The sequence below is a fragment of the Natator depressus genome, chromosome 10, assembly GCF_965152275.1.
Source record: "Natator depressus isolate rNatDep1 chromosome 10, rNatDep2.hap1, whole genome shotgun sequence".
Classification (NCBI taxonomy): Eukaryota; Metazoa; Chordata; order Testudines; family Cheloniidae; genus Natator; species Natator depressus.
In genome coordinates, this window is record NC_134243.1 from 50515665 (window position 1) to 50539758 (window position 24094).

The 24094-nt window shown below is 43.2% G+C and overlaps 1 protein-coding gene across 4 annotated transcripts in view; it reads left to right on the forward strand.

The window, feature by feature from the left end:
- Window positions 1–6176, forward strand: part of DAPK2 (death associated protein kinase 2) — a 93138-nt gene extending 86962 nt beyond the window's left edge. For 2 of the 4 annotated variants that reach the window (XM_074966094.1, XM_074966093.1), the window contains exons 8-10: window positions 502–654; window positions 2949–2994; window positions 4100–6176. In XM_074966094.1, the coding sequence (XP_074822195.1) occupies window positions 502–654; window positions 2949–2994; window positions 4100–4750 (850 nt within the window). In that variant the 3' untranslated portion in view covers window positions 4751–6176. The remainder of the gene's footprint in view (window positions 1–501; window positions 655–2948; window positions 2995–4099) is intronic. The other 2 variants (XM_074966092.1, XM_074966095.1) reach the window with 1 other exon arrangement.
- The last annotated feature ends 17918 nt before the right edge of the window (window positions 6177–24094 follow it).

Here is a 24094-nt window from a genome sequence, read left to right on the forward strand (position 1 = left end):
CTAGGTGCACATTGTGCATAGATGCTTGCCAGTGAACTGCAGGCGGAAAAACAGCACAGGGCAGGAGTTTTCCCAAAAAGCCTACAGAGAGGCCACTGAACAGGGCTTCCTTGATGGGAACTATGGGGGGACATTCCCTGACATAGCCTGTGAGTATCTGTGTGTGTACCCCTGATGTATTCATAGCAACTGGACCTCTCCTCCAGTGCGGATTATTCTTACCCTGGGGGGCAATAACCTGTGTGTGTCTCAGGGATGGGGGTGTCTGAGAATAAGGTCTTTGCTGTCGCACATGGAAACACATTAATGCTGCTTTTGTGAGTCTGTTTTGTAGCTATATATATGGTGACGCAGATTTGAGCCTATTATTTCCAAATCTTCTTGGCTGCCCTGAAAGAGAGACCCACATTCTAACGCTGTCATTTCACAATCTTAGAATCACGTCAAAGTAACTTTATTTTTCCCCAATCAAAACATGATCTTCCTGTCTGGCCTGTTCAGGCTCAGTGGTGCATCCCCTTTCCTTGGAGAAACGAAGCAGGAAACTCTCGCCAACATCACAGCCGTGAATTACGAATTTGATGAGGAATTTTTCAGTCACACCAGTGATCTGGCAAAAGACTTTATCCGGAAACTCCTGGTGAAAGACACGCGGTAAGTGAATGTACAAAAATGGCTGGCTGCCTTTCATGCCACCCAGGCAAAAATGAGCACACTGAGCAGTTCAGAGTTTCATTACAGAGTTGGTCATTGTCCCAGAGTGAGGCATTAAGTACAGGTGTATTGCTGTGTCTCTTGTGAATCTCTATATACAGAGGACCTACAAATACGCCCTATACCAAAATTCACCAAATGTGCCAAAATTTGGCATGGATTTTCTTTCACCAGTAGGGTTGGATATATTTTTTTTTTGTAAAGTGCAAATTACTGGAGTTTATTGGGTTTTAGAAGCTGTCCTTGTGTCTGGTAATTTTTAAATGTTTTTTTTATTGCCTCTAATGACATCTCAATTCACATGTCCTGGGTGTGTGTGTGTGTGAATGAGAGAGAGAGAGAGTTGATTTTATATTCAGTGTTTCAAAAGCAGCTGCTCTGCATGGACAAATTCAGACTGGAAGTAAGGCATAAATTTTTAATAGTGAGTAATCAACCATTGGAACAGGAGTGGGTGGGTGAAATGCTGTGGCCTGCGTTGTGCAGGAGGTCAAACTAGATGATCATAATGGTCCCTTCTGACCTTAGTATCTATGAATAAAAGGGGCCTGGTGGACTCTCCATCACTGACCATTTTTAAATCAAAGTTGAATGTTTTTCTAGGAGATCTGCTCTAGGAATTATTTTGGGGAAGTTCTATCAGCCTGTGCTACACAGGAGGTCAGACTAGATGATCACAATGGTTCCTTCTGGCCTTGGAATCTATTAATCACATGCTAAAGCCTGCAGATTGGCTTGCAGAGATTGTCAGGAAACTAGCTCCTGTGTGTTCACTTGGAGGCTTGTGTTCATCAGTCTCAAACCTCCAGAGGGACACCCTATCTACTCACACCTGTAGGCCACCATTTTCTCTTCACTGTCCTAACAGAGTCCATCATTTGAGGCAGGATGGCTCTTATCCCTGGTCTGTCATGGATGTTGGATAATTGCTCCCACATCCCAAGCCATTAGGAACCTTCTAGGAAGTGAGATGCACTCAGCTCGTACCCTTTATTGCTGCAAACTCCTTGCTCTTCAGTTGTCTTCGTGTCAAATATGGCCCATTAACTCTTGTGCATCAGCTAGGTACACCTGGCACTTCTCTAGCAGCTATATGGGGCTTTTCTCCTACCTCGTGGTGATTAGGGAATCACAGAGATTCTTTAGCTACTGCAGTAGGGATTATAGGAGAGGGATCTCTGCTTCTGAAGTTTTTTAATGAGCTGGATGCACCAGGACTATCTTGCCACACTTCGTGCACTATGTTGGGGTGGGCGGAGGGAGGAAAGGGCATCCTTGTGGGTTATGTGCTGCTGAGCCCTCTGAAGAGTCTATTAGTACTAGTGGGAGTGGTCATCGGTTGTCCCCTGAAAACAGAGTGGGGGCCATTTGCAGAAAGGTGTGGGAAGGCAGGTCACTAGGGTGCCCTTTAAAGACATCTGGGGGAGAAGGTAAATAATGGGGGTTGTTGGGAGAAGGATGCCAGCTAGGGTATCTGTCCAAACACATCAGCAAACATTTCTCCAAACTTCAGACCCCAGGATATGTTGGGGTATGTTAGAGTCTGATGTGAATGTTTTGCACAGGTTTAGCAAGTGCCTTTCAAGCAGGGCAGATCAGGCATATTGATATCTGTGCCATAACCAGCTGTGAAGGCAGTACCCTGTTTATGTCCATCCTGCCTGAAGGTGATAGTGTACTGTTTGCAGTGCTGCTAGGCTGTAGGAGAAAGTGAGATTTTATGATTTAGTACTGAAGCATCCCGCCCAGGAATACTGCTTTCAGGAAGCAAGAGCTCCAGGGGTGACTTAATAGCTCGTGCATTAAAGACGTTTTTGATTACATTAAGCTTATATCAATTGATATAGAGAAAAAGGCAGACCAAGTGTGTGCAGGAAGAATTCACTCATTAGGCACGTTAGACTAGTAAGACAGAACATATCATGAAACATTAGTAGCGTTTCACCTCTTTTTAACAGAACAATGAGAGAGGGAGAGATTTTGATTGTGTGGAAATGAAAATTAAGTAGAGCTGACAGCTCTGCTGTGGGATAGCACTGTATTAACACTGAAGACAGAAAACTGTGTGTGAACCCTTCTGCCTGAAAGTTGTACCTCACTGTAAGTAATCCTGTCGCTGCTGGTGACAGTGTTATAGATACAGAGTACAATATTAAAATGTTGGTTCATAAACACCCTGAAAGAAGTGTATGGTAAGCAGCTTGGCTCTCATTTAAGTCTGTGTTTCATTGCAGGAAACGGCTCACAATTCAAGAAGCTCTCACTCATCCTTGGATAACGGTAAGGCCAAAGATAGTGACAGAATATGGGTGGTGATTTTGTAACAGGTGAACATTTGCTTCAGGACAAACTAGTATAGAATTTTTATGGGAATTTATATTTCCACACTAAAGGCTATGTGCCTAAACGGCAAGAGAATTCATCATGGTTACGGCTTTCAGAAATCAGTTTGAACCAGACAGTGAACCTTAGCCTCTCCATGTCTCACTTTCACTCATGAGCAAAGCAGGGAGAATACTCCCCTTCTTCACAGGTAAGTTATGAGAAATAACTGGCTACTAAACACTCTGAGATCCTTGGGTGCAAGACAAACAGTAGTAAAAACTGCTTCAGTTCCTTCCAAAATCTTGGATTTCTGCAAGCCTTAATTATGACTTTTGTTATTACAATAAACTCCAAAGGAGAGGTGACTGGACTATAAATAAATGGGCATACAGTATTCTGTATTAGAACACAATTTGTATTGTTTTCATCTCTAATCAGTGTTTGCATGGACACAAACCATACCTCTGGTGTAGTGCTTTTGGGTGTTAAGAGCTGACCACACCAAATGTGAAAACAAATCAGCTCCCTCAAAATGTCATTGGTGTAGTGAGCTAGTAGCTGTCTGGATTTGCTTGGTATTTGGATTTGTGTGTGTGTGTGTGTGTGTGTTGTTTTGTTCTAAGCAAAGCTTGCCTCCGTAGATAAATCTCTTAATGAAAATAAATTTTGCAATCTCAGCATGGCAAATGTGGATGTTTAAACACTGGATCATTCTAATTTTGTTATGTATTGTACAAAACATTGAGTGGAGTGTTTTCAGGATTATTTTTCCCCCACAAATGTTGATGGTTTTGCAAATTTAACTGCACAAACTGTAGCATGCAAATAGTTCACAGCCCTTTAATTTATTTACACTTGTCCCATATGAATGAATGCTCAATGCTTGTCACATCACCCCTTTTATTTTAATCAAATGCATGAACAATGACTGGAAACGACGCTTCTCCCCAGCATTGTGGAAATGCAGTTTTGCATCCCTTGTCTGCTGTGTAGAGTTGAATTTGTGCAATATCTTGCAATCTTGATAAACAATCAGTAATACTGGTTCTTCTGTCTGAAGACTCACCAGTTGATAGAAGAAACAAAAGTCCAAGAAAACAAGAAGGCTGAGAACAGTCAGCTGAAGACAAAACGTCTGAAAGAGTACACCATCAAGTGTCATTTGAGTATGCCACCAAATAACACCTACATCAACTTTGAGCGCTTTGCCCGGGTGGTAGAAGACATTTCTCTGATGGAACATGGTTTCAGCACTCTGGCTATGTCCCACGATTCCCTGCAGGAGGACATTGATGCTCTGGTTTCCATATATAATGAAAAAGAAGCTTGGTACAAAGAAGAAAATGAAAATGTGAGACACAAGCTTTCACAGCTGAAGTATGAGCACCGTAAAATTGAATCCCTGAAGAAACATCTTCAGGATGACATCAAGACTGTAGGTTCTAGTCTTGCAAATGTCACTGGGAAATACATTGATCTAAAGTCTCAGTATGAATCTCTGAGTCAGGAACTTTCTGAGGAACTCACGTGGATCCAGGATTTAATGAGTAGTTTTCAGCTGGAGAATGGAAATGAAGCACATGTGAATGGAAACTTTGGCTCTGTTTTCAACAAAGATATTAATGAATCACTAATGGAGCTGTTAAATAGATCTTGCTGTGAGGAATTCCTTGCAGGCTTGAATCTTGATGTTGCAGAATCAAGACAGTAATGTTGGTTAATAGGCAAAAATCTTCATTAGAACCCCTTGCTGTCTGTCTGTCTCAATGTGCAGCTATAAGAAATCATCTCAGTGTGTAACTTCAGCACAAAACCAGCACCTATGCATTAAAATAGAAATATGGAAATGTTGCACAAACTATTGACCAAAAGCCTATACTCGGAGGTGGTTTTTTGTGCTGATGTTGTGACCAGCCCAGTTTCTGAACCCTTAGAATTAGAAATCACTTTGTTCTAGGGCATGTGTAACCCTGCAGTTATTCTGTACTAACATTATAATAATATGTAAACATACAGATCCTGAAGATTATTAGGTAATTCACTTGAAATGAAAAAGTATGTCACTCCTTTTTTAGCAGCTTACACATGCTTTGAAGTCTATAAAATCACCTGGTAGCATTCTTGTTTGGATGAGGGCAATAGTCTTGCAGACTTGCTGGGGATAATTCTGTACAGCAGATAATTAAAAACACTTATGAAGGTTATTGCAGCCCTTTAAAACGGAGCAAATGATGCAGTGATTTATCATTTCACACCATGAAAATCGCAGCTAATGAAGGAAAGTTAAGGTTATTTTATAGGCTAGTTATTCAGGGTACAGTCTCTCTTTCACTATCATCAGATGTTAGAAGTCCCCAAACTGTGGGGCATGCTCCCCTAGGGGGGTGCAGAGGAATGTCTCGGGGATGCAGCTGGGGCTCAGGCTAGCCTCCACAGGGTTTGGGGTAGGAGCGCCACCCCACCCCACACCAGCTCCCTGCCCCAGGTCTCTGTTCCCAGTGGTCCAGCTGCCGGTCAAGTGCCTGGGCCCCAGCTGCCGGCCTTTGCCCCAGCCTAGGCTCCGTCACTGACCCCAGCTGTGGCCCCAGCCTTGGCCCCCTTAACCCTGTCAGCGTCCCCCTCCCAGTACAGCAGCCCTGCTCCCAGACCCAGCTTGGAGGCGGGGGGGCACAGACAGGGGTAAGGGGTGGCCTGAGGCAAAAAGTTTGGGAACCAGTGTTAGATCATTTTTATTTCTTTAATGTGAAGTTCTTGCCATAAAAACAGGTACCTTATGTTTTATGTACCAGAAATATTTTGTTCGAAAGACAGAATGATAAATCTGTAATGGAATGACTGGAGAACTGTGTATGTATATTTTGCTGTGCAAAATTATTTGTGAGGATGATGATCCATCAGGCAGTGTCAATAGATCTTTGACTTTTATTTCACAATAAGAAAGGTCTCTCAAAGGAAACAATTCATTGACTCAGTGTGGTGGAACTTGAGACTGGTGTGTTTGTTCCAAAGGTCATTTTTGAAACTTACAAGAAAGGAAAAGGAAAAAAAGTCAATGTTTAAACAGAATAATGCACCTTTTTCCTGTGTTTCAAAGAAAAGGTTAACTGCTCGGGCTGTATTTATGTGCACAAATGTAACCATTTCACGTTTTGGACACAATAAATAGTCTCTTATTCAGAATGCTGTAGTCTCTGATGGGGAAGTCTGTGACTGAAATAGGATATTTAAACATCTACTTAGTGAAGTAATTATAGGGCCAGATTCTCTAGCTGGCTTATGGCTCCTTTGTGAGGCTGAGGTACTGCAAAGGGGCTGTAATCCAGTGGCAAATGCCCTGCAGAGAAAATGAATTGCCTGCTGGGGCATCTGTACCACAGTTGTCACACTCACACTCCACACACACACACTCCTCCTTTCTCTCCCTCTGCTGCCTGCCACTTTGGCATGAGGGGTGTGTCGTGGGTCAGGAGGGAGTGTGGTGGACCTGTGTGTCACATGGCAGTTCTAGACTGGCATAGGTCCTTTCAAGGAGTCTTTACCAGTGGTGCAACATAGAGCTGCCTGGAAGCTCAGAGAATCAGGGAGTGGGAACTTGACCATGCCATAGCGGGGTCCAATGCAGGAATCAAACCCATGTTTTTAATGACCTGACATAAAGACTGCAGATTGTCAGAGAATATCTGCATGCCCAGTTCTGTGATGCATCTAGTGGAAGTCTCTTGGGGCCAGGCCCACAGATTTGTACGGGGCCAGCTATTGCAATGGGGCTGATGTTGATTGGGCCTTTGTGCACTACCACAATACAAACAACATGATCAAGCAAGAAATCCCTCCCCCCTGGGGTCTCTAGCTCTGGCATGGGCCATGAGAGAAGAGTCAAATAACGATGTTTGCTCTCAGTGCTGCTTCTAGCAGCCCATTTGGAAATGGATGCAGTTGCTTTCCCAAAAAGGGTAAAAGTGAGAGTCACTCTGTATAGCTTCAGGCAAACTCTCCAGTCTTAGTGGCCAAAATCCCCCTTTTCAGATAATCATGCTCTGAACAAAGAAGAGGACAAAGGGAGAGATGATATGTCAGACTTTTCTCTTTGTCCGCCCTTGCCCTCCCTCAAAAAGCCCACTCCTCTGTTCTGGAAAAGCTAATAATTTAAATGTAATGGGCTGCTGCTCATAAGGTTATAAGAATAATCCTGTTTATTATTTTTATCTACAAAGCACCAGTGTACTCTCATTCAATTCACAGAGAATGATGAATCAGAAAGTGCCATGTTCTCATAGTGACTTTGGGAGACTAGTGAAAAACCATGCTTAATGTATATATTTGTTTTACACCTATCTGAAGCACAATAGCTGTGTCTGGTGATGGGCAGAAAATAGGCACGCACCCTATCCTGAGACACATTCTACATTCGACAGGATGGAAGTAGAATTTTCAAAAGTTTCTAAGTGACTTAGGGACATAAGTGACATTGTCTTTCAATGAGACTGAGGCTGCTAAGTGCCGAAGGCCCAGATCCTCAAAGATATTTAGGTGCCTAACTCCCACTGAAATAATGAGAGTAAGGTGCCTAAATATCTTTGAAAAAGGGACTCAGGCTCAAAAGTCACTTAAGTGCTTAAATGAAAATTTTACCAAGGACCTAATAAATCTTATATCTCGCTTGTAATTTCAAGGGTGCCTGAGGGAGGGAGGGAGGGAGGTGCCCAACTGCCATTGAGCGTCAGGCTTCTTTGAGAGTCCAAGCCTAGAGCTCTGCCCAGTGCTGCACGGTACGTTGAAGAGGACACTGTCCAGAGGGACTAGACAACTTTTTCAGAATCTAAGTTCTCTTCCCCTCATTTTGAAAAATAAGAAAATCTAGTAAGTTTCAAAATCTGGAGAAAAGACCCTCAATGTACAGAATCTGTCTGCCCCATTTCTGGCCCCATATTTCTGTCCTTTTGGATTATCTCTGTGTATGGATGTACCAGCACAGAACAGAAGGGACATTAGAGCAGGTGCTCTGCTCTTTAGCATGTCTGAGGCTAGTATAATTATGACCCACTCCTCAAGGCCTGTGCTTTTTTCATGAGTTGAAGGAGGACAGTGCTGTACCACTCCTGAGAAAGGAGCATGTCCAGCTGAGAATGACAAGATCACAACTTTGCAAGGTACTTAGCAATATGGGGCAACTGATTATTAACAGTCTGGAGTATCAAAAAACTAATTATTTTGGTGGAGCTTCAAGGGCTCTGCCATTGAACGAGCACTTAAATGTTTTTTGACGATTATTCAACTGACATTTAACAGTGACATTTTGTAGGTCTAACCCGATTTCTCACCAGTCTTTTTGACTTAGCACATTTGTGGCATGCTGCCTAGCCCCTTATAATGTGGGGAACTGACATGTCATGCTTCAATATCCAGGGTCAATTGTGCACAGATGTTGTCTATCTTTAAAGGAGATGGAGGGCAGGCTGATAATTTCAGCTCCTTTCTCTCAGAGGTATTGACATACTTTGTCATTGGAGATGAAATCGCAGCCTCTGTATTTATTTGTACAGGTTCCAAAGCTGAGGACAGTTTCGGAGAATGATGGGAAGCAGAAGCAGTGCAAATGGTTCAGGTGTTTGCCATTAGGCTTTAAACATTTCTCTGTGCAACAGTGAAAGTTGTCCTGGATTTCCCACAAAAAGTGTTCTTAGAACTGACATTTTCATATCCTCTTCTATAGAAAAAGTACGCATTTAACACGCGGTCCTATTTATATGGCCTCCCTGCCCTCTGGTGGCCCAGAAGGGATAGGATCAGGTATTGGCCAAGACTGAAGAAAGGGGTTGAGTGGTGGTCTGCTATACTATGGTAAATCCTCTGGAGTTTTTACATTGATGACCTGATTATCAGAAGTGCTGAGCACTAAAAGGTTTCATTTGAAAGGGGTTTGTGAAATCTCAACCCCTCTGATGATCAAGCCATGACTATCTAACAGCATATCTTCTAGGTGTTACATACCTTTTGTCTGTTGCATAAAAATATTTGTTAAAATCTTAGAGCCAAAGCTGAACAACTTGCACTTAGATGCTGCTGGCTCTGAGGTTGTCCTTGGGCTGACAAGTATCTCAGAATACATGTGCATAAAGCTTTAAAACTCTGAGTCCCTCATTGATGCTGATGTCCTATGGCACCTCCTTGCTCTCTCTCCCTTTCTTATAAAGATTCTGTAAAATACATCAGCAGACGGGCTACAGCAAAATGCAGAACTATTGACAAGAAAAGATGTGGTGTTGTACCCTGTTATAGGTGTATTGTTTAGAACAGTGTTGGCTGTTTAACAGCATTATAGCTTGTGTGAAAGAGAATCTGTCTGCTCAACAATATTACCAGTTTTCTGACAAGATGTTTAAATCTTTGAGGGTGCACTTTCCATCCTGCTCTGGTGCTTCTATTTCCTTGTTTGTTTCATTCTCGTCCAATTAAATCTAAGCATTCTGGATCTCCCACCACCATAACATCTACTTACAACGTAAGTTCCCTGGACCCCATTTACTGATGTAGCATGTGTACCGTAACTGATATTGAATGTTAGCTAAGTTCTCTCATTTTATTATGAGGAGTTTGGGAAAAGTTCCCATTTTTAGTTTGCACTATTTCATGAAAATGGTACTTCATGACAGGCCTCATGCAAGTGAAACCTATGTATTCGGTTACTTTTCCTGTTCAGTTCTGAATCGAACCTATTGGTTTCACAACCTAAATGAGCACCTCCTGCAATCCATCTTAAATAACTGTCCAGTTCTTGTAATGTGAATCACTTCCAGTTGAAAGCTATCTTTGTTATAACTTTGTTCTTATGTCCTGTTTTACTGCTCAGCAAACCCCTCATAGTTATAGCCTATTCGGGTCTTTGCCATTGCTTCAGTATGCTACTGACCTCCTTCCTGGGTCAGTGGAGAAGCAGCACTGTTGGTGCATTACAATTTGATGTGTGAGTAGCAGAGGACATGTAGATAGATCTCTTTGAAGTTTCTCAGTATTTCTTGTTCATATGTTATACATTCTCCAGTTTCAAAACTGGATTAACAAGTCCCTCAAAAAGTTATTTGTGTCTATAAAGTCTCCCTGTGCCGATTGGTAGCACGAAACAGCACTGTTGAGGTGGGGTTATCAAATCCCTCTGGTAAATAGTAAACCCAGTAAACTTACACACCAAAAAGACATGCTGGGGGGAAAAAAGAGGTACGAAATTAGGGAAAGGTTCACTCTGAACTTTGGCTGAAGCGTATCTTTCTAAAGGGCCTAACATGGAAACCCTAAATATTAACACATCCAAAGCTAGAAAGCTAGGATCTAGATCTGAACTTTGTCACTAAGGCTCATCTCTAGAAAAAGCTGCGTGCATTAAAACAGAGAATCAGGTTTAGTGATCAATCTTAAAATGTTTGTAACATTTTATGTTCCCCTTAAGTAGAGATTATCTCTCCTTTCACCTCTTTCATCACATAAGCCCATGTGCAACTCCTTGCATCTGATTCCTCTCGCATGTACCCAGAATCCTATGCAGTTGTTTTGGACCACTAGGATCGGTACAATGTGAAGCATCTTTATGGGGGACCTCAATGCAAGTAACTGAATAAACTAGTTTCAGCAGAATACCAGAGAGAGGGAATGGGAGCAGAGAAGAGTTGGTTGAATTCCTTTGGGGACATGGCCCATGGGTTAAGAACCTCTGAACTAGTGTAATGCAAAAATTTCCAGATTGTTTAATAACAATGATTTGGCTTTTTGGAGGCTTACTCAGCTTTTCCATGGTTAGTATTTCATTGGTGCACTGGGACTGATATAGTTCCCTGATTTCTAAAGTACTAGTAATGACATCAGTAGCATCATTTCCCACCCACCTGACAGTGTACATAGGGAAGGATCTGACATGGCTGATTAGCAGTTGGGATATTGACTAAGCCCTATGGAACCTCTGAAAGGGGTATTATTTTTTAAAGGGAACACTATCAGGTTTAAAAATCATATATTTCTTTTTTTAAAAAAGCAGCTTTTCTTAGTAATGTCTCTGTTAAATACTTCAGATCGTTGATCATCAATCTAATTTGCCCTTCACCATCTGTGCTGTTTGCTTTTAGCATCACACTCAGCTTGGACAATGAAAAAAGTACACTCGTCTGTTTCCCCTTTACTCTGGAGGAACTAATAATGACTTTAGAGTTAAGGCTGAACTGAGATTTTGCCTTTGATGGGACCTTAAACCCCCTCAGGAGTTGAAACAGTGACTTGGCTTTAAAAAGCTAAACAGATACAGAATGCGTGTCAGAGACGGGACACTGAAGTAGATGAACCACAGGTCTGAGCTGGTATGACAATTCCTAGCTCGCTATGACAGATGTTCAAGTTAATACTACTTGGTCTGTCAGCACCATGGATTGTGAGGGTTCCTTATGCACTTAACTATGGCAGCTGGATGGAATTAATTTTACACGCTCATTCCTTCCAAAGGGGTCAGAGGTAGAGCCAGGCAACCTCTTTCCCTTCCTAAAGGGCCTTGACTAAGGAACCCCACAGGGTTCTGTTCTATCATCATTCCAAAGCGACACTTGTCAAACCCCTGCGGAAGGCTGTGGAGATACAGGCTAAAATGTCATCAGTATGCTGACAACACCTCTCCATCTCCTTCTCAACAGCCCCTGCTGGAGCCCTTTCCCTGCGCTCCCAATGCCTTTCAGAGAAAGGGGCTTGGATGAAAGCCAGCGGGCTCAGGCTCAATGCAGATAAGACACAGGTGCTACAGGTCAGCAGAGGGAAGCACTCTGAAGAATTAGCACAGTCAAGAACTTCTCCCTCGGCTGAGCGCCTCTCTGCCATCCTCTCTCTGGTTTTTAACTCAGTTCAGTGTGTAACTGACACAAGCAGAGTTATGTTTACTTTCTGTCCCTAGGGAAAGCTAAGCAATCAACTTGTCATCTCTTGTGGCACCTTAGAGACTAACCAATTTATTTGAGCATAAGCTTTTGTGAGCTACAGCTCACTTCATCGGAGCTCATGAAAGCTTATACTCAAATAAATTGGTTAGTCTCTAAGGTGCCACAAGTACTCCTTTTCTTTTTGCAAATACAGACTAACACGGCTGTTACTCTGAAACTTGTCATCTCTTGTCTTCCAGCCAATGGACAAGCGGCAGGCCTTGGTGAGGCGAGAATCTGTCATTAACTTGGAAAATTTCAAAAGGCAATATGCCAGAAGGCGATGGAAGGTACGGCATTGGGACATTAATACTGATGTGGTAATACTTACTTACGCTGAGGGGCTTTGAGGGCAAGCTAACATTTGCATAGTGCTTTGAAGATGTAAAGCACTATCACTGTATTAAGTATGTTAGGGATTTCTACATTGCAAGTGTCACTTAATTCTCATCTCTCCCCTCCCCCAGCTCTCTTACAGTATTGTCTCACTGTGCAACCACTTATCTCGCTCACAGATGAGAAAGGTCTCACTGATGCAGGATGAAAGTCCGGTAGGTACATTGAAAAAACAAGGGAAAAAGGGAAGGGAAAAGTAACCATTTTACTGTGAAGTGAATCTTGCTCCCCTAGCATGGGCACTTAAGGTCCAAAAAAATCTGAACTGCCATGGTTCTGGGTAGTCAACCCATGGAGAAACCAGACCATGAGATACTGTACCTTTTGTGTACCCTGGGCCATTGCTCCAACAGTGCTATCTGCAGCATAAATGGGGAGCAAGGAGTGGCCGGTGGCTCTGCAAACTGAATTCACTGGCCAAAATTATAATATGGGGGAGTAGTATGAAAGTTGCACTAGGTACATGGCTACCATAGTGATGAGCATGGTATCAAACCCTTAACTGAGAGAGGCGAGGAGGTGCAGTTGCTCTGTGCTGGGTGGGGAAGGGGGATTTCATCCCAAACCCCACTGTGTATTGTAGTTCCCCCGTGCAAAGCCAAAATAAATGGGCTTTGCATAGGGAATGGAAATTTGATGCTAAGGGCCAATCTTGCACTACTGATGCCAGTGAGATTTTGCCATAGACTTCAGCAGAAGGTTGCTATGTGAGCAAACATGGACTAAGGAAGCACTTGAATATAAAAGGTCTTATCTAAAATGGGAAAACCCTTGTGTTCAGTGGCTTCTCATGAGAGCACATCACTGGACGGTTTGTATTGCTTAAACTTTAGGTTTGCAGAAACGTGATTCGAAAAATTCATTAGGTTGCAAGTATAACAAGCTTACGTACTCCTGATGCATTTTTGTCTAAGTATTCTATTCTATATAGGTTCTTATACCATCTATAGTTTTTTAGTGGATGTTATTTATTTTTTGCTTTATTATTTACATGCATTTTCCCAGTCTCTATTTAGCCAAAGATAAAGTAGGGGTTTCTGTCAAGCTGTTTTGACAGTGAGTTTTAGTCAATATAGAAAAATAGGAACAAGGATGTCCTGCTGTAGGGTCAGATCAACAACCCCACTACACGCCATCTGCTGTAGTTTGGCTGGGAGGTCACTTATTTTAGTTTTGGCCCAATAATCTCATCTGGGAACAGCCACCCCAAAGTGGACAAACCAGTCTAGAATCCTGTGTCTCGCTGTGGCCTACTAAATGTTCCAGTTGATGGGGAAAATGTCCATAATGCACCTTACACCTCTAGAGAAACTCAGTGATGTTTCTCTTCACACTACTGCTTATCCCCCCATAGGTAACAGATTAAGTATGTGTTTGCTAATCTATGTAGGAGCTCTGTATCTCATTCAACAGACTGAAACATGGCAGCCTCTTTATTTCAGAGAAATTGTGAAAGTGACCAGGAAGAAGATCTTTCCCAAAGAAATGGCACTCATCTGAGGAAAAGCAGCATATTTTAGTGTATCTAGTATTCCACACTAGAGAGAGACGGGAGGAAAACCTCATCCTGGCTAAAAATGCAGCCCTAAGAGCAAATCTGGTTTGTGGTCAGATTCAGTGATGATGTGCTGCTCACTTTTCAAATTACACAGAGCACCTGCATAATATTATTCAAGATCCGCTGAAAACTTACAAAACTGGGGAGTCTGGATTCCCTGAGAAGTGCGGCACCACTGTCACCGTCAGAATAATTTTACTTGTAGAGCTTTTCATTCTTCTTTGAATTCATCTGTGAACTGTGTTATCACCTGTATCCAGAACATTGCGTTTTTACTGACATTCTCTTAAGTGTAGCGCAATTCACATTCTGAGCCACATATATGAATGTGCATATTAATACCAAAGGATCAGCCTTTATGGCAGTGAAGCTGTTATTGCTTCTTAAGAAAACTTTTACAAATAATTTTTATCATTATTATTAGTAACACAGATACACGTGTCTGAGAGATGTCTGCAATAATACCGCTATCCTTGTCATGATGAAAAGTCATCATGTTTTTCCATTTTATCATCGAAGGCTCTAGCCTGATGGCACAGAAATGGTGTAAGGAGTGGACCTGAGTGAATTTTTTTTTGCAATAAACAGTATGCATTTTTCAACAAACTGAAACTATTCACAGAATCAACACAAAGGACTGCATAGTTTCAGCAAAAAAAATTTTTTCCCCAAAGACTGAGATGCCATTGGCAAAAGACAGGGAGAAGTGGTGGTACCACCGTTGCTGTCTTCCTTATAAGCTTTAGCCTAGTGGTTAGGGCACTCATGGCAAACCCGGATTCAGTTCCCCCTTCTACCTGAGGTGGAGAAAGGATTTGAACTTGGGGCTCCCTCGATGCAGAAAAGTGCCCTAGCCACTGGGCTATGGAATATTCTGATGTGGAGCTCGCTCAGTCTCTCCTGTTGAAGCAGTTTTTACAGTGTATAAATAATTAAATAGTCATTGGAGCAGGGATTTGATCTGGGGTCTTCCTCCTCCCATGTGAGTGCCTCAGCCACTGGCTATAGAGCCGGTCCCATACTGTCTGCTTGGACCAATGACTATTTGTGCTTTATACTAGGGACCATTCTCTACAAATCTGTGAAAATAAGCTCTATACTGGTATAATTGAATCCACACTAGGGGGTTGCACCATTTTAACTATATTGGTTTCTAAGCCAATATAGTTAAATTGGTACCAAAAGTATGTGGAGACCAACCCTTTGTTTTGGGTTTGATGTAGCTAAAACCACAAAGCAAAATCATCTGAATTAACTGCTTGTTCTACAAAATTTCACCTAATTTGAACAGTTTTGTATCAGTCATCCCAAGCTAGAGATTTTAACAGGTTAGAGTTGCAAGTTTGTGTTGAAACATAATACCAGGTAAATTTTGCCTGGCTTCAGGTTTCACTGTGAACATTTTGCAAAGCATTAAAAATCAAATTTGAGTCATAGCTTTATATCCGATTTTAAGTGGGGATAAAAACATGCATAGCACATGCATCAGGAAGAAGTATCCAGCATCCAGGAAGGAAGAGTAGCATAAGTGGAAGCAGAAAGGAAAGTGTGAGGGAAGAGGCACAATGGTAAGCAGGTGGGAAATTATCCATGAGGAGGAATGACTGAAAGGGATAGCTAGGAAGGGTAGATAAAGAACTGGGGAGGTTAGAAAAGACTGGAGGAGAGAAGGGAAAATAGAGTTAGGAGAATTACAAAGGAAAGGGATGGAAAGCAGAGTGTTTCCACCAAATGTCAGACCACAGTCTGAAGCAGCTGATGTAAAAAATAGGCTACCTCATGTTCAACAATGCTGTAGACCAGGGCTAAGTCTATGGTGATCCTCAGCCTGTAAAGCCTTGTCTTCACTAGGATGAAAAGGTGTATTCTGAATTTGCGTTAGCAAACACAAGGTAAAACCCTCGTGAAGACCAGGCAGTTTGTTTGCACATGTTAGCTGGCTGAGGTTAAGACTACATGGCTATCTAGGGTTTATCTTGATCTGCTAACTCATTTTAAACTACAAGTGCCTTGTTTTTACTAGGATTTTGCCTTGTGATAGCTAATTCAAGTTAATATACCTTTTTTTCCTATTGAAGACAATACCTAACTGACCAATTGCAGAGTATCGGAATTATGCAGCAATCTTTTTATCTCTCATCTAGATTTCTACAGTACTTTCTTAGCTGCTCTTGACTTCCCTTACTTTGTTAGACTTGTTCAGAAGTCTGATTCTAAACTCTTCGAGATGGAGCCTCAGATGGCATAACTTGTCCTAGCTCCATGGAAGTTAATGGAATTATGGCAATTTAAGACCAGCTGAGGCTCTGCCTCAGTGTTTCTACTGTGTTTCCGTGCTCTCTCATTAGCCTCAGTGACTGGCATTGTCTTGGTAGCTCCTTTTTCTTTTTCCCCACAGAGAAATAAGTGCTACATCTTTGTTTTTGTTACAAGTTGCTTCCAAAAATTCACTTATCACAGCAGTAGTGCCTGCTTCCCAACAGTGATGATAGTGGAGGAAAAGTTAGATTACTGAGAGCTAGAGAGACATTGTGCATGACAAATCTGAACCAGGACTTAGATACTATGCTGATAGGCCACTGTAGAAAAGTCTAGGGTAGATGATTGGAAATATGGACTTGAGCCTTGTTCGGAATATTTATTGTAAAATCTGAGGTAGCTTCCCTACATTTTTTAAAAAATTAACTTAATTCTGCTTTGATCAACTGTTCCCTGAGTACTAAGCCTTGTTTTTAATTGAGGACAACTGCCTTCTGAGTTAGAGCAGGTACTGCAGCAGCATCTGAACACCAGAATGGCATTGTGAGGAACTCTGGGTCTGGCTTACTTGTCAGCATCACTTTGCAGAACAAACACTTCTCTTTGCACTTTTTATATTGAAGAGTCAGCCAGGTACCCAACAGAGCAATGTTTCTACCCATTTACTTCTTTGCTTACTCTCTGCAGTTCTCTGTGTGTATAATATTTAATATCTCCCAAGTTAAGGTAAGTTTGCTAATGATTACAGTTTAGGTCACTAAGAATTCGTGTTTATTTCGGTGTGCAAGGAATTTATTTTTGTGTTCACTTCCAGGAGAGGGATATTTCATGTATCCGAGCCACTTGGTCATATATGCATGTCCTTAAAACCATCCTTAACTAGTTTACACTGTTTGTACAGCAGTATGTATTATATCCGATTCTTCATCTCTCTCATCTTCTAAAGTCCTGAGCTGTTATCACTTTTCTAATAAGGTATCCAGACAGTGAGTAATTGCTGAACACTGGCAACAATGCACCTGTATCACATGGACCAAGCAAAATATCAATTCTGTATTTATGCAGAATTCTAGATAGCCCAATTGACTATTAAGGATGAAAGGGGATTATAATATTACTTTAACATAAATGGTACAAATTCAATATTAAAACCTAGGTTTTGATAAATTATATTATACAATCATACTGAGGACTTTCAACACTGTCCGTAGTGTGTTCATATGTTGTAATATACTACACTCAAATATATATATATATAGTTTTATTAGCTGTTGTGCTGATATTTTAATGTATGATTGCATTAATAGTATTGTTATTTTCCTGGTTCCACATCTTAAATTATATTTGCTCTTCTACTCACTCACCCAATTCCTCTGTGTTTACAAGCTAATGGAGACCAAGTCTTCAGTGTATCGTTCAGTTACCTATTTTTATATTTTTTTTACACATCCGCTTGTATAGACTTAAACATTGGACTAAAAGTGAATTTGTACTGTAGTAATGGATACATAACAAGAGAATAGTGCATAGAAAAAGTATTTTCTTTTCATTCTACAGAGGAATATTTATAAAGAAAACACTAAAAATATGTATTTGAAAAATCAATGGCTCCTCCACTTGTCTCCCAGTTTCTGAGTTCAGGATTCTCTTTGTCCTGTCCCAGGTGATGGTGCTCAGATTAGCCTGAGTTTGTCAGATGGGATATGGGAAATGAAGCTCTGGCCCTGAGATTTTGAGATAAGCAAAGAAAGAATTTAAAGATGTGCTGAGCACCCACAGCTCTAATTTGAAGTCTGCATGAACTGCAGGTGTGCAGCACCTCTGAAAATCAGGCCCCTGAGCCCTGGTTATAGTAACATCCTGGATTATAAGATCTGACATTGCTTTGGACCCAGTCCTGTGAAGAGTTGAACGCACTCACCTCCCACTGAAGTCAGTATGAGTTAGCATTTTTCAGGATTTTGCCCTTTAGTTTTGGCTGTACCCCTGTGCAGCTAAGGACATGAGTATGCAGTAATAACCACAACCGTACTGTCACTCCCAGATAAAACAGCATTGCCCTCCTTTCCTTACTAAACTGTTCTGTGAGCTGTAGCTTCACATGACTTGTATGGGATGTGGCATTCAGTGCAAGGGAACCACCAGGGGGTGTTATAGGCAATACTCATATTTCAGCAAAACTATTTCCTGATCTTTTTTCAAATACTAATCCAATGCCTGTGTATATTTGGGGGGTTTCAGTGCAAACTCTAGTCACTGGTTTCCTAATACGTTTTACTATATTTCCTCTACACCTATGTATTCTGTTGGGGTAAAATTCACTCCTGTGCAGAAGGACCAGTACAAGATATAAGCACCACTTAGTTCAGTTCTATCTAGAAGACTTACGTGGTGCATAGTCCTCATCCTGGCTCTGTGCATAGGGGTGAATTTCACTCTTAATGATTTGGAATCTTAAATATAATTGTCCTTGTACAACAGCCTTGAGGTTTCCTCTTGATACTGAAAGTAGAATGTAAGAATGTACTTCATTATAATGATTGCACATATTACAGGACTTGCCTCTTTGGGAGAAGATCTATATTTTTAATGCATGCCTGGCCCCTTGGGAATCTGAAGAAGAGGGATGCAATAGCCTGACTAAAGAATAAATAAATATTTTATTATAAATCAATTGACATAATATGGATATTTTATTATTGACACACCAATGCTATTTTTAACCTCTGTACCTATGTTTTTACTAGGAGAAATACTCAGATTTTTATTGAGTATCTGGCAAGAATACAAACTCTATCAGAACGCATGAAATATATTTGTCATTCTGATTTGCGAATAAAACTTTGCAAAATATTAATGAGTGTAATCTCTTTATTTCGCTGTGCATTTGTATTAATAGAGGGGGAAAGATGGTCCAGTGGTTAACTGGGATGCTGGAGATTCCGTTTTTAGTTTTGCCACAGGCTTTCTGTGAAGACTTGGGCAAGTCACTTATCCACACTGTGCCACAGTTCCACACCTGTAGAATGGGGATAATAGCACTTCTGTACATCACAGGGGTGCTGCAAGGATAAATAAATTAAAGATTGTGAGGCGTTCAGATATTACAGTAATGGGGGCCATATAAATACCTGAGAGAGAGAGAATTTAAGAATTTTTCTGCTGTGCTGCTGCCATATTAGAAATGCTATCAGATGCTCTTCCTCTGCAGTCGGTCAGATTTTTACCTGAGTGTAAATGCTGAATAGAGCTGTGTAAAGCTGCTGGAGTTTCTGTCCATTTTGCAAACCTGGAGGCAGGGTGTTTATGCAGCAGGGAAATGGAGCTGATCCTAACGGTCTCAGAAGCAAGTGTTACACAGGTCCTATGATGTCAAACATAGCAGTGCCAGCAGACAGCTGACAAAGAAATAGCAACAGCGCAGGAGGAGGCTGACGCACAAAGCCTGCTGGGCTCAAGACGTGGCGTGGAATGCAAGAGCACTTAAGCTGCTGGCAGCCTCGGAGGAGCAGACTGATTTAGGGTCCCAGTCAGGTTGGAGGTGCAAGTGGCAGAAATGTTGCAACACTGCAGGCTGGTGCATTCTTCTACTGTCTGCTGCAGAATGCAGCCATTTGGAGAGGGGTAGGGCTCAGAGGATGTGAAATCCCAACCCTCAAGAGGCAGTGCCTAGAGGAGTTGCCTCAACAGTTGCCTGGAACAAAATTCATCTCTTTTCTATGTGCACTGCTGACTTGTCAAAGTTGCACCCCAGAGCTGGTGCCTGGCACCAATGCAGTCCAGCAGCTGGCTGGCTGGCTGGGGGAGTTGTGGGGACCTAGGGCACTGGACACGGCAGGCTGAAGTGGAAGTGTGTTGGAGACAGCACAGCAGTGCTGCGTGAGTCAGAAAAACAAGCAAACAAAAAAGGTATAGTCACCCCCCCCCCTTTAGCATGTGCAGGGGGATAACCAGAGATACACTTAAATTGGAGAGCAGAATCATTGTGACATGATGCAAGGCATGCTTCCTCCTCCCAGGCACGCACGTTCCCTCCAGCATGCACCTAGCTCCTGCCAACCCAAGGACCAAGAGAGTGGAACTGGGACTGGAATGTGACCACTAAGGTGTGGGGCATCAGGAAACCCTTCACATCCTCCGATACATTTTTCAGTCTGCATCCTTTAAATAACTGAAAGCTCTGTTATTGCTAGCTCTGAGCCCTGCATGAACACATTGATCATATCTTGGTGTAAGTGACTTTTCAAAAGTTAATACTGTTTACATTTGGATGTGGTCAGGAAAGCTACTTAATTTTGTGTATGTGAGAGAAGAGGTAATGCATGTTTTAATTACATATTTACATATGTACTTTTTCCACTCTTTCACAAACCATTTCAATTTCCATGACTGCTTCCTATGAAATAATATGCTGTTCCCTGTTGGTCCATCAGTATTGTAGCAATGGGTCAGTGGTGGGTATTGGATAGATTAGGTGTGTGATGAAGCCACCTCTTGTTCCCTTTCCTAGTTCTTTCAAAATGGTGTGGGGGAGGGGAGTTAAAGTCAGAATTGGTTCACAGGCCCTTCTAAGAGTCTGCATCACTGAGCTAGTTGATTTAACATGCATGACATTAGGAGAGATGAATTATGCAGTAGATCATCCAGCCTTCTGCAGCTACTTAAGCAAAATCAGTGTAATCTGCATTGCAAATGGAGTTATCTGCCTGAAGTGATAGGAAATGTTTGAACCGTTTCCAGGGTGAGCTGTACAAACTGATTTTAGATCTGTCATTTGGGTCCTGTTACAACTTTTAAGGAAGCCCAGTGGTTTTGCTGATTTCAAGTACTGCCTGCAATTAATGTTCTTCTAGTTAAATTACTTCATTGTAGGTCATTGCATCAGCTTGCAACATCTGTTTATCTAGTTGGCATTTTAATATGAATGGCTTTTGATTCTGTGGGGAAAGAAGAGCAGTTACACATGCTGAGCCATAAGTAACTGGGCACTCAGTCCTGTTTATAAATATAGCCACTTTCAAACCACATGCTGGGGAAACTTCTGGAGAATTGGCTGATCCTGATTTGAAGGACATGGCAGTGGTTTGTGCATGTGTGTCAGTGGCACTGAGGATATCTCTACACTACAACTAGACACCCGTAGCTGGCCTGTGTCAGCCAACTTGGGCTCTGGGGCTGTTTCATTGCTGTGCAGACTTCTGGGCTTGTGTTGGATTCGAGCCTCTAGGACCCTGCAGGGTGGGAGGGTCCCAGAGCTCAGACGCCATCCCCAGCCCAGAAGTCTGCACATCAATGAAACGGCTCTGCAGCCATCGGCTGGCACAGGCCAGCTGCTGGTTTCTCTTTGCTGTGTTGACATATCCTGAGTGTGGAGGAATTCAGGCAGTGGATTACTATGCCCTTTCCCCCCAAGTAATTCTCCCATGCAATAAATAGCCCCTTCTCTTTCCATCAAGCGGCCTTCCCCAGTATGGGTCAGCCAGGCTCAAACATAGCATACATGGTTGTCTGGGTCTTAATGCTCAATATCTACAGAAGATCAAGTCTCTTCTGTTAAAAATTGAGGCCATTTAGTCTCCTTGTAATAAGGGTTCACTGGGTGAGAGCTAAGTCCTCCTTTTTGGCTGAGATGTGTAAGCTGGTCGCTTCTTTCTCTTAATGGACTTTTAAGAAAAAAAAGTCCTTTGGGATTCAGCAAGTGAACCCTTATCCCTCTTCATAGTGTATTCTGGGGTAAGTCCCTGTCATCAGTGCTGTGTCTGAGCACTCAGCAATGGATTGAAAGCCAGCAGCTGGCACTAGGGACTTGAAGAGTCTGCATTATCCTAGCTAGGTTTTACACATCCTTCTGGAGCTTGCGTGGGTCTTCAGAAAGGCAGCTGAGGCTCATTATCAATTCAGCCAGGATGGCAAGGAGTCACAGGTTGTTCGAATCATCTCATTATAGAGTGGTCTAAAGCAGTGCTACTCGAAGTGGTGGTCCACGGATCGGTGCTGGTCCGCGAGCCATCGGCTGCCGGTCTGTGCGCACACTGGAAAAAAAAATTGCCGGTCCCTCACATCAGATAGCTTGAGAAGCACTACTCTAAAAGGTAAAGTAGCTGATTAGTAAATGAAGAGTTTTGGAGGGGAGTGGCTGAGCCTGTCTGCATCACAATTAAGCATAGTCGTTTGAAATATGATATTGCTGGCACTTGCTGACTGCGCTCATTTGAGTGTCTTCAAAATGCTGCAAATAAACTCCAAATGATTTTCCCCAAGGATTAAAACAGGCTAAGCCACAGATACAGCCTTTGAGGTGAACTAGGCTGGGTGCTGCTGACCTGAGTGGTGACAAGAAGAAGAGGCTGTGGGAGGGAAAACTAGATAGAGGTTCAGGAGGGGAAAGAGGCAGTAAGAGAAAATAAAAAGGGAGAGAGAAAGCAAAGCAAGGAGGAGGAGTCTAAAGAAAGCTCTGTGGAGATAAAATGGCTGGAAGTGGGAGTGACAGCAGAGAAGGACATCAGGATTTTCCTTGCATGTTTTAGTCCATTCCTAAGTTTGAGGTTAGTAAAAATTACTTTAAATTCCTTGGCTGAAAAGGGGAAGCAGAAGAGAAGGTTGTTTTTCTATTGCTAAACGTTGATTTCTCTCCGGTGAGAGCCAGGGCTAGGCACAGCATTTTCAGCGCCCCCGGCTACCCAGGCCGGAGAACCCGCCACCACAACTGCACAGCGTCCTGCATAGCACGTAGGGTTGCCAACTCTCTCCAGCAATTAAAGATTAATATTCAATTAAGTATTACATGATGCGATGAAACTTTCAGAAATACATCAAACCAGAACTGGCAACCCTAACACCCCCACCCCCAACCAGCGCCTCCTGCACAGCCCTATCACCACAACTGTCCAGTGCCTCACACAGACTCTCCCACTGCCCAGCACCTCAGCACACACAGATCTCCCCCACAACCCCCCCAGTTCCTCCACAAATCCCCCACTCTCCCGTGCCCTACCCACCAGCTGCACTCACCGGCCCCCGTGGGAGGTAACTGTGTCTGCTGGGAGTGGCGTGATCAGACAGGCTGGAGCAGGAGCAGGTCCTATCCAGGCCGGGTTCCCTCAGGACCCACTTGCCTGGCAGGGCCTCCTGCACTGGACTGCTGAGCTCTTCTCCTGCCACAGGGGTAGGGTTGCCAAGTGTCTGGTTTTGGACCAGAACACCTGGTCGAAAAGGGACCCTGATGGCTCCAGTCAGCACCCCTGACTAGGCTGTTAAAAATCTGGTTGGCAGTGCAGTAGGGCTGGCAGGCTCCCTACCCAGCTCTGCTCAGATGCCAGGAAGCAGCTGGCATATCCCTCTGACTCCTAGGTGTAGGGGAAGCCACGGGGGCTCTATGTGCTGCCCCTCTGAGCGCTGGCTCCACAGCTCCCACTGGCCAGGAACTGCAGCCAATGGGAGCTGCAGGGGCGGCGCTTGTGGACGGGGCAGTGCACAGAGTCCACTGGCCACCCCTCCGTCTAGGAGCTGGACATGCCGGCCACTTCCAGGAGCTGCCTGAGGTAAGCACCGCCCAGAGCCCATGCCAGAAGCCCCCTCCTTCACCCCACCCCACTGCCCTAGCCCTGAGCCCCCCTGCACCCAAACTCCCTCCCAGAGCCCACACCCCAACCCCGTTCCCCAGCCCAGAGGCCCCTCCTGCACTCCAAACCCTTCATTTCCCCACCTTGGAGCCAGCACCCCCAACCTAGAGCTCATATCACCTCCCACACCACAATCCCGGAGCCTCCTCCCACACTCCGAACCCCTCGGCCCCCACCTCCCAGCCCCCTCCTGCACCCCAAACCTCTCATCCCCGGCACTACTCCAGAGCCCGCACCTCCAGCCAGAACCCTCCTCCCTTCCTGCACCTCAC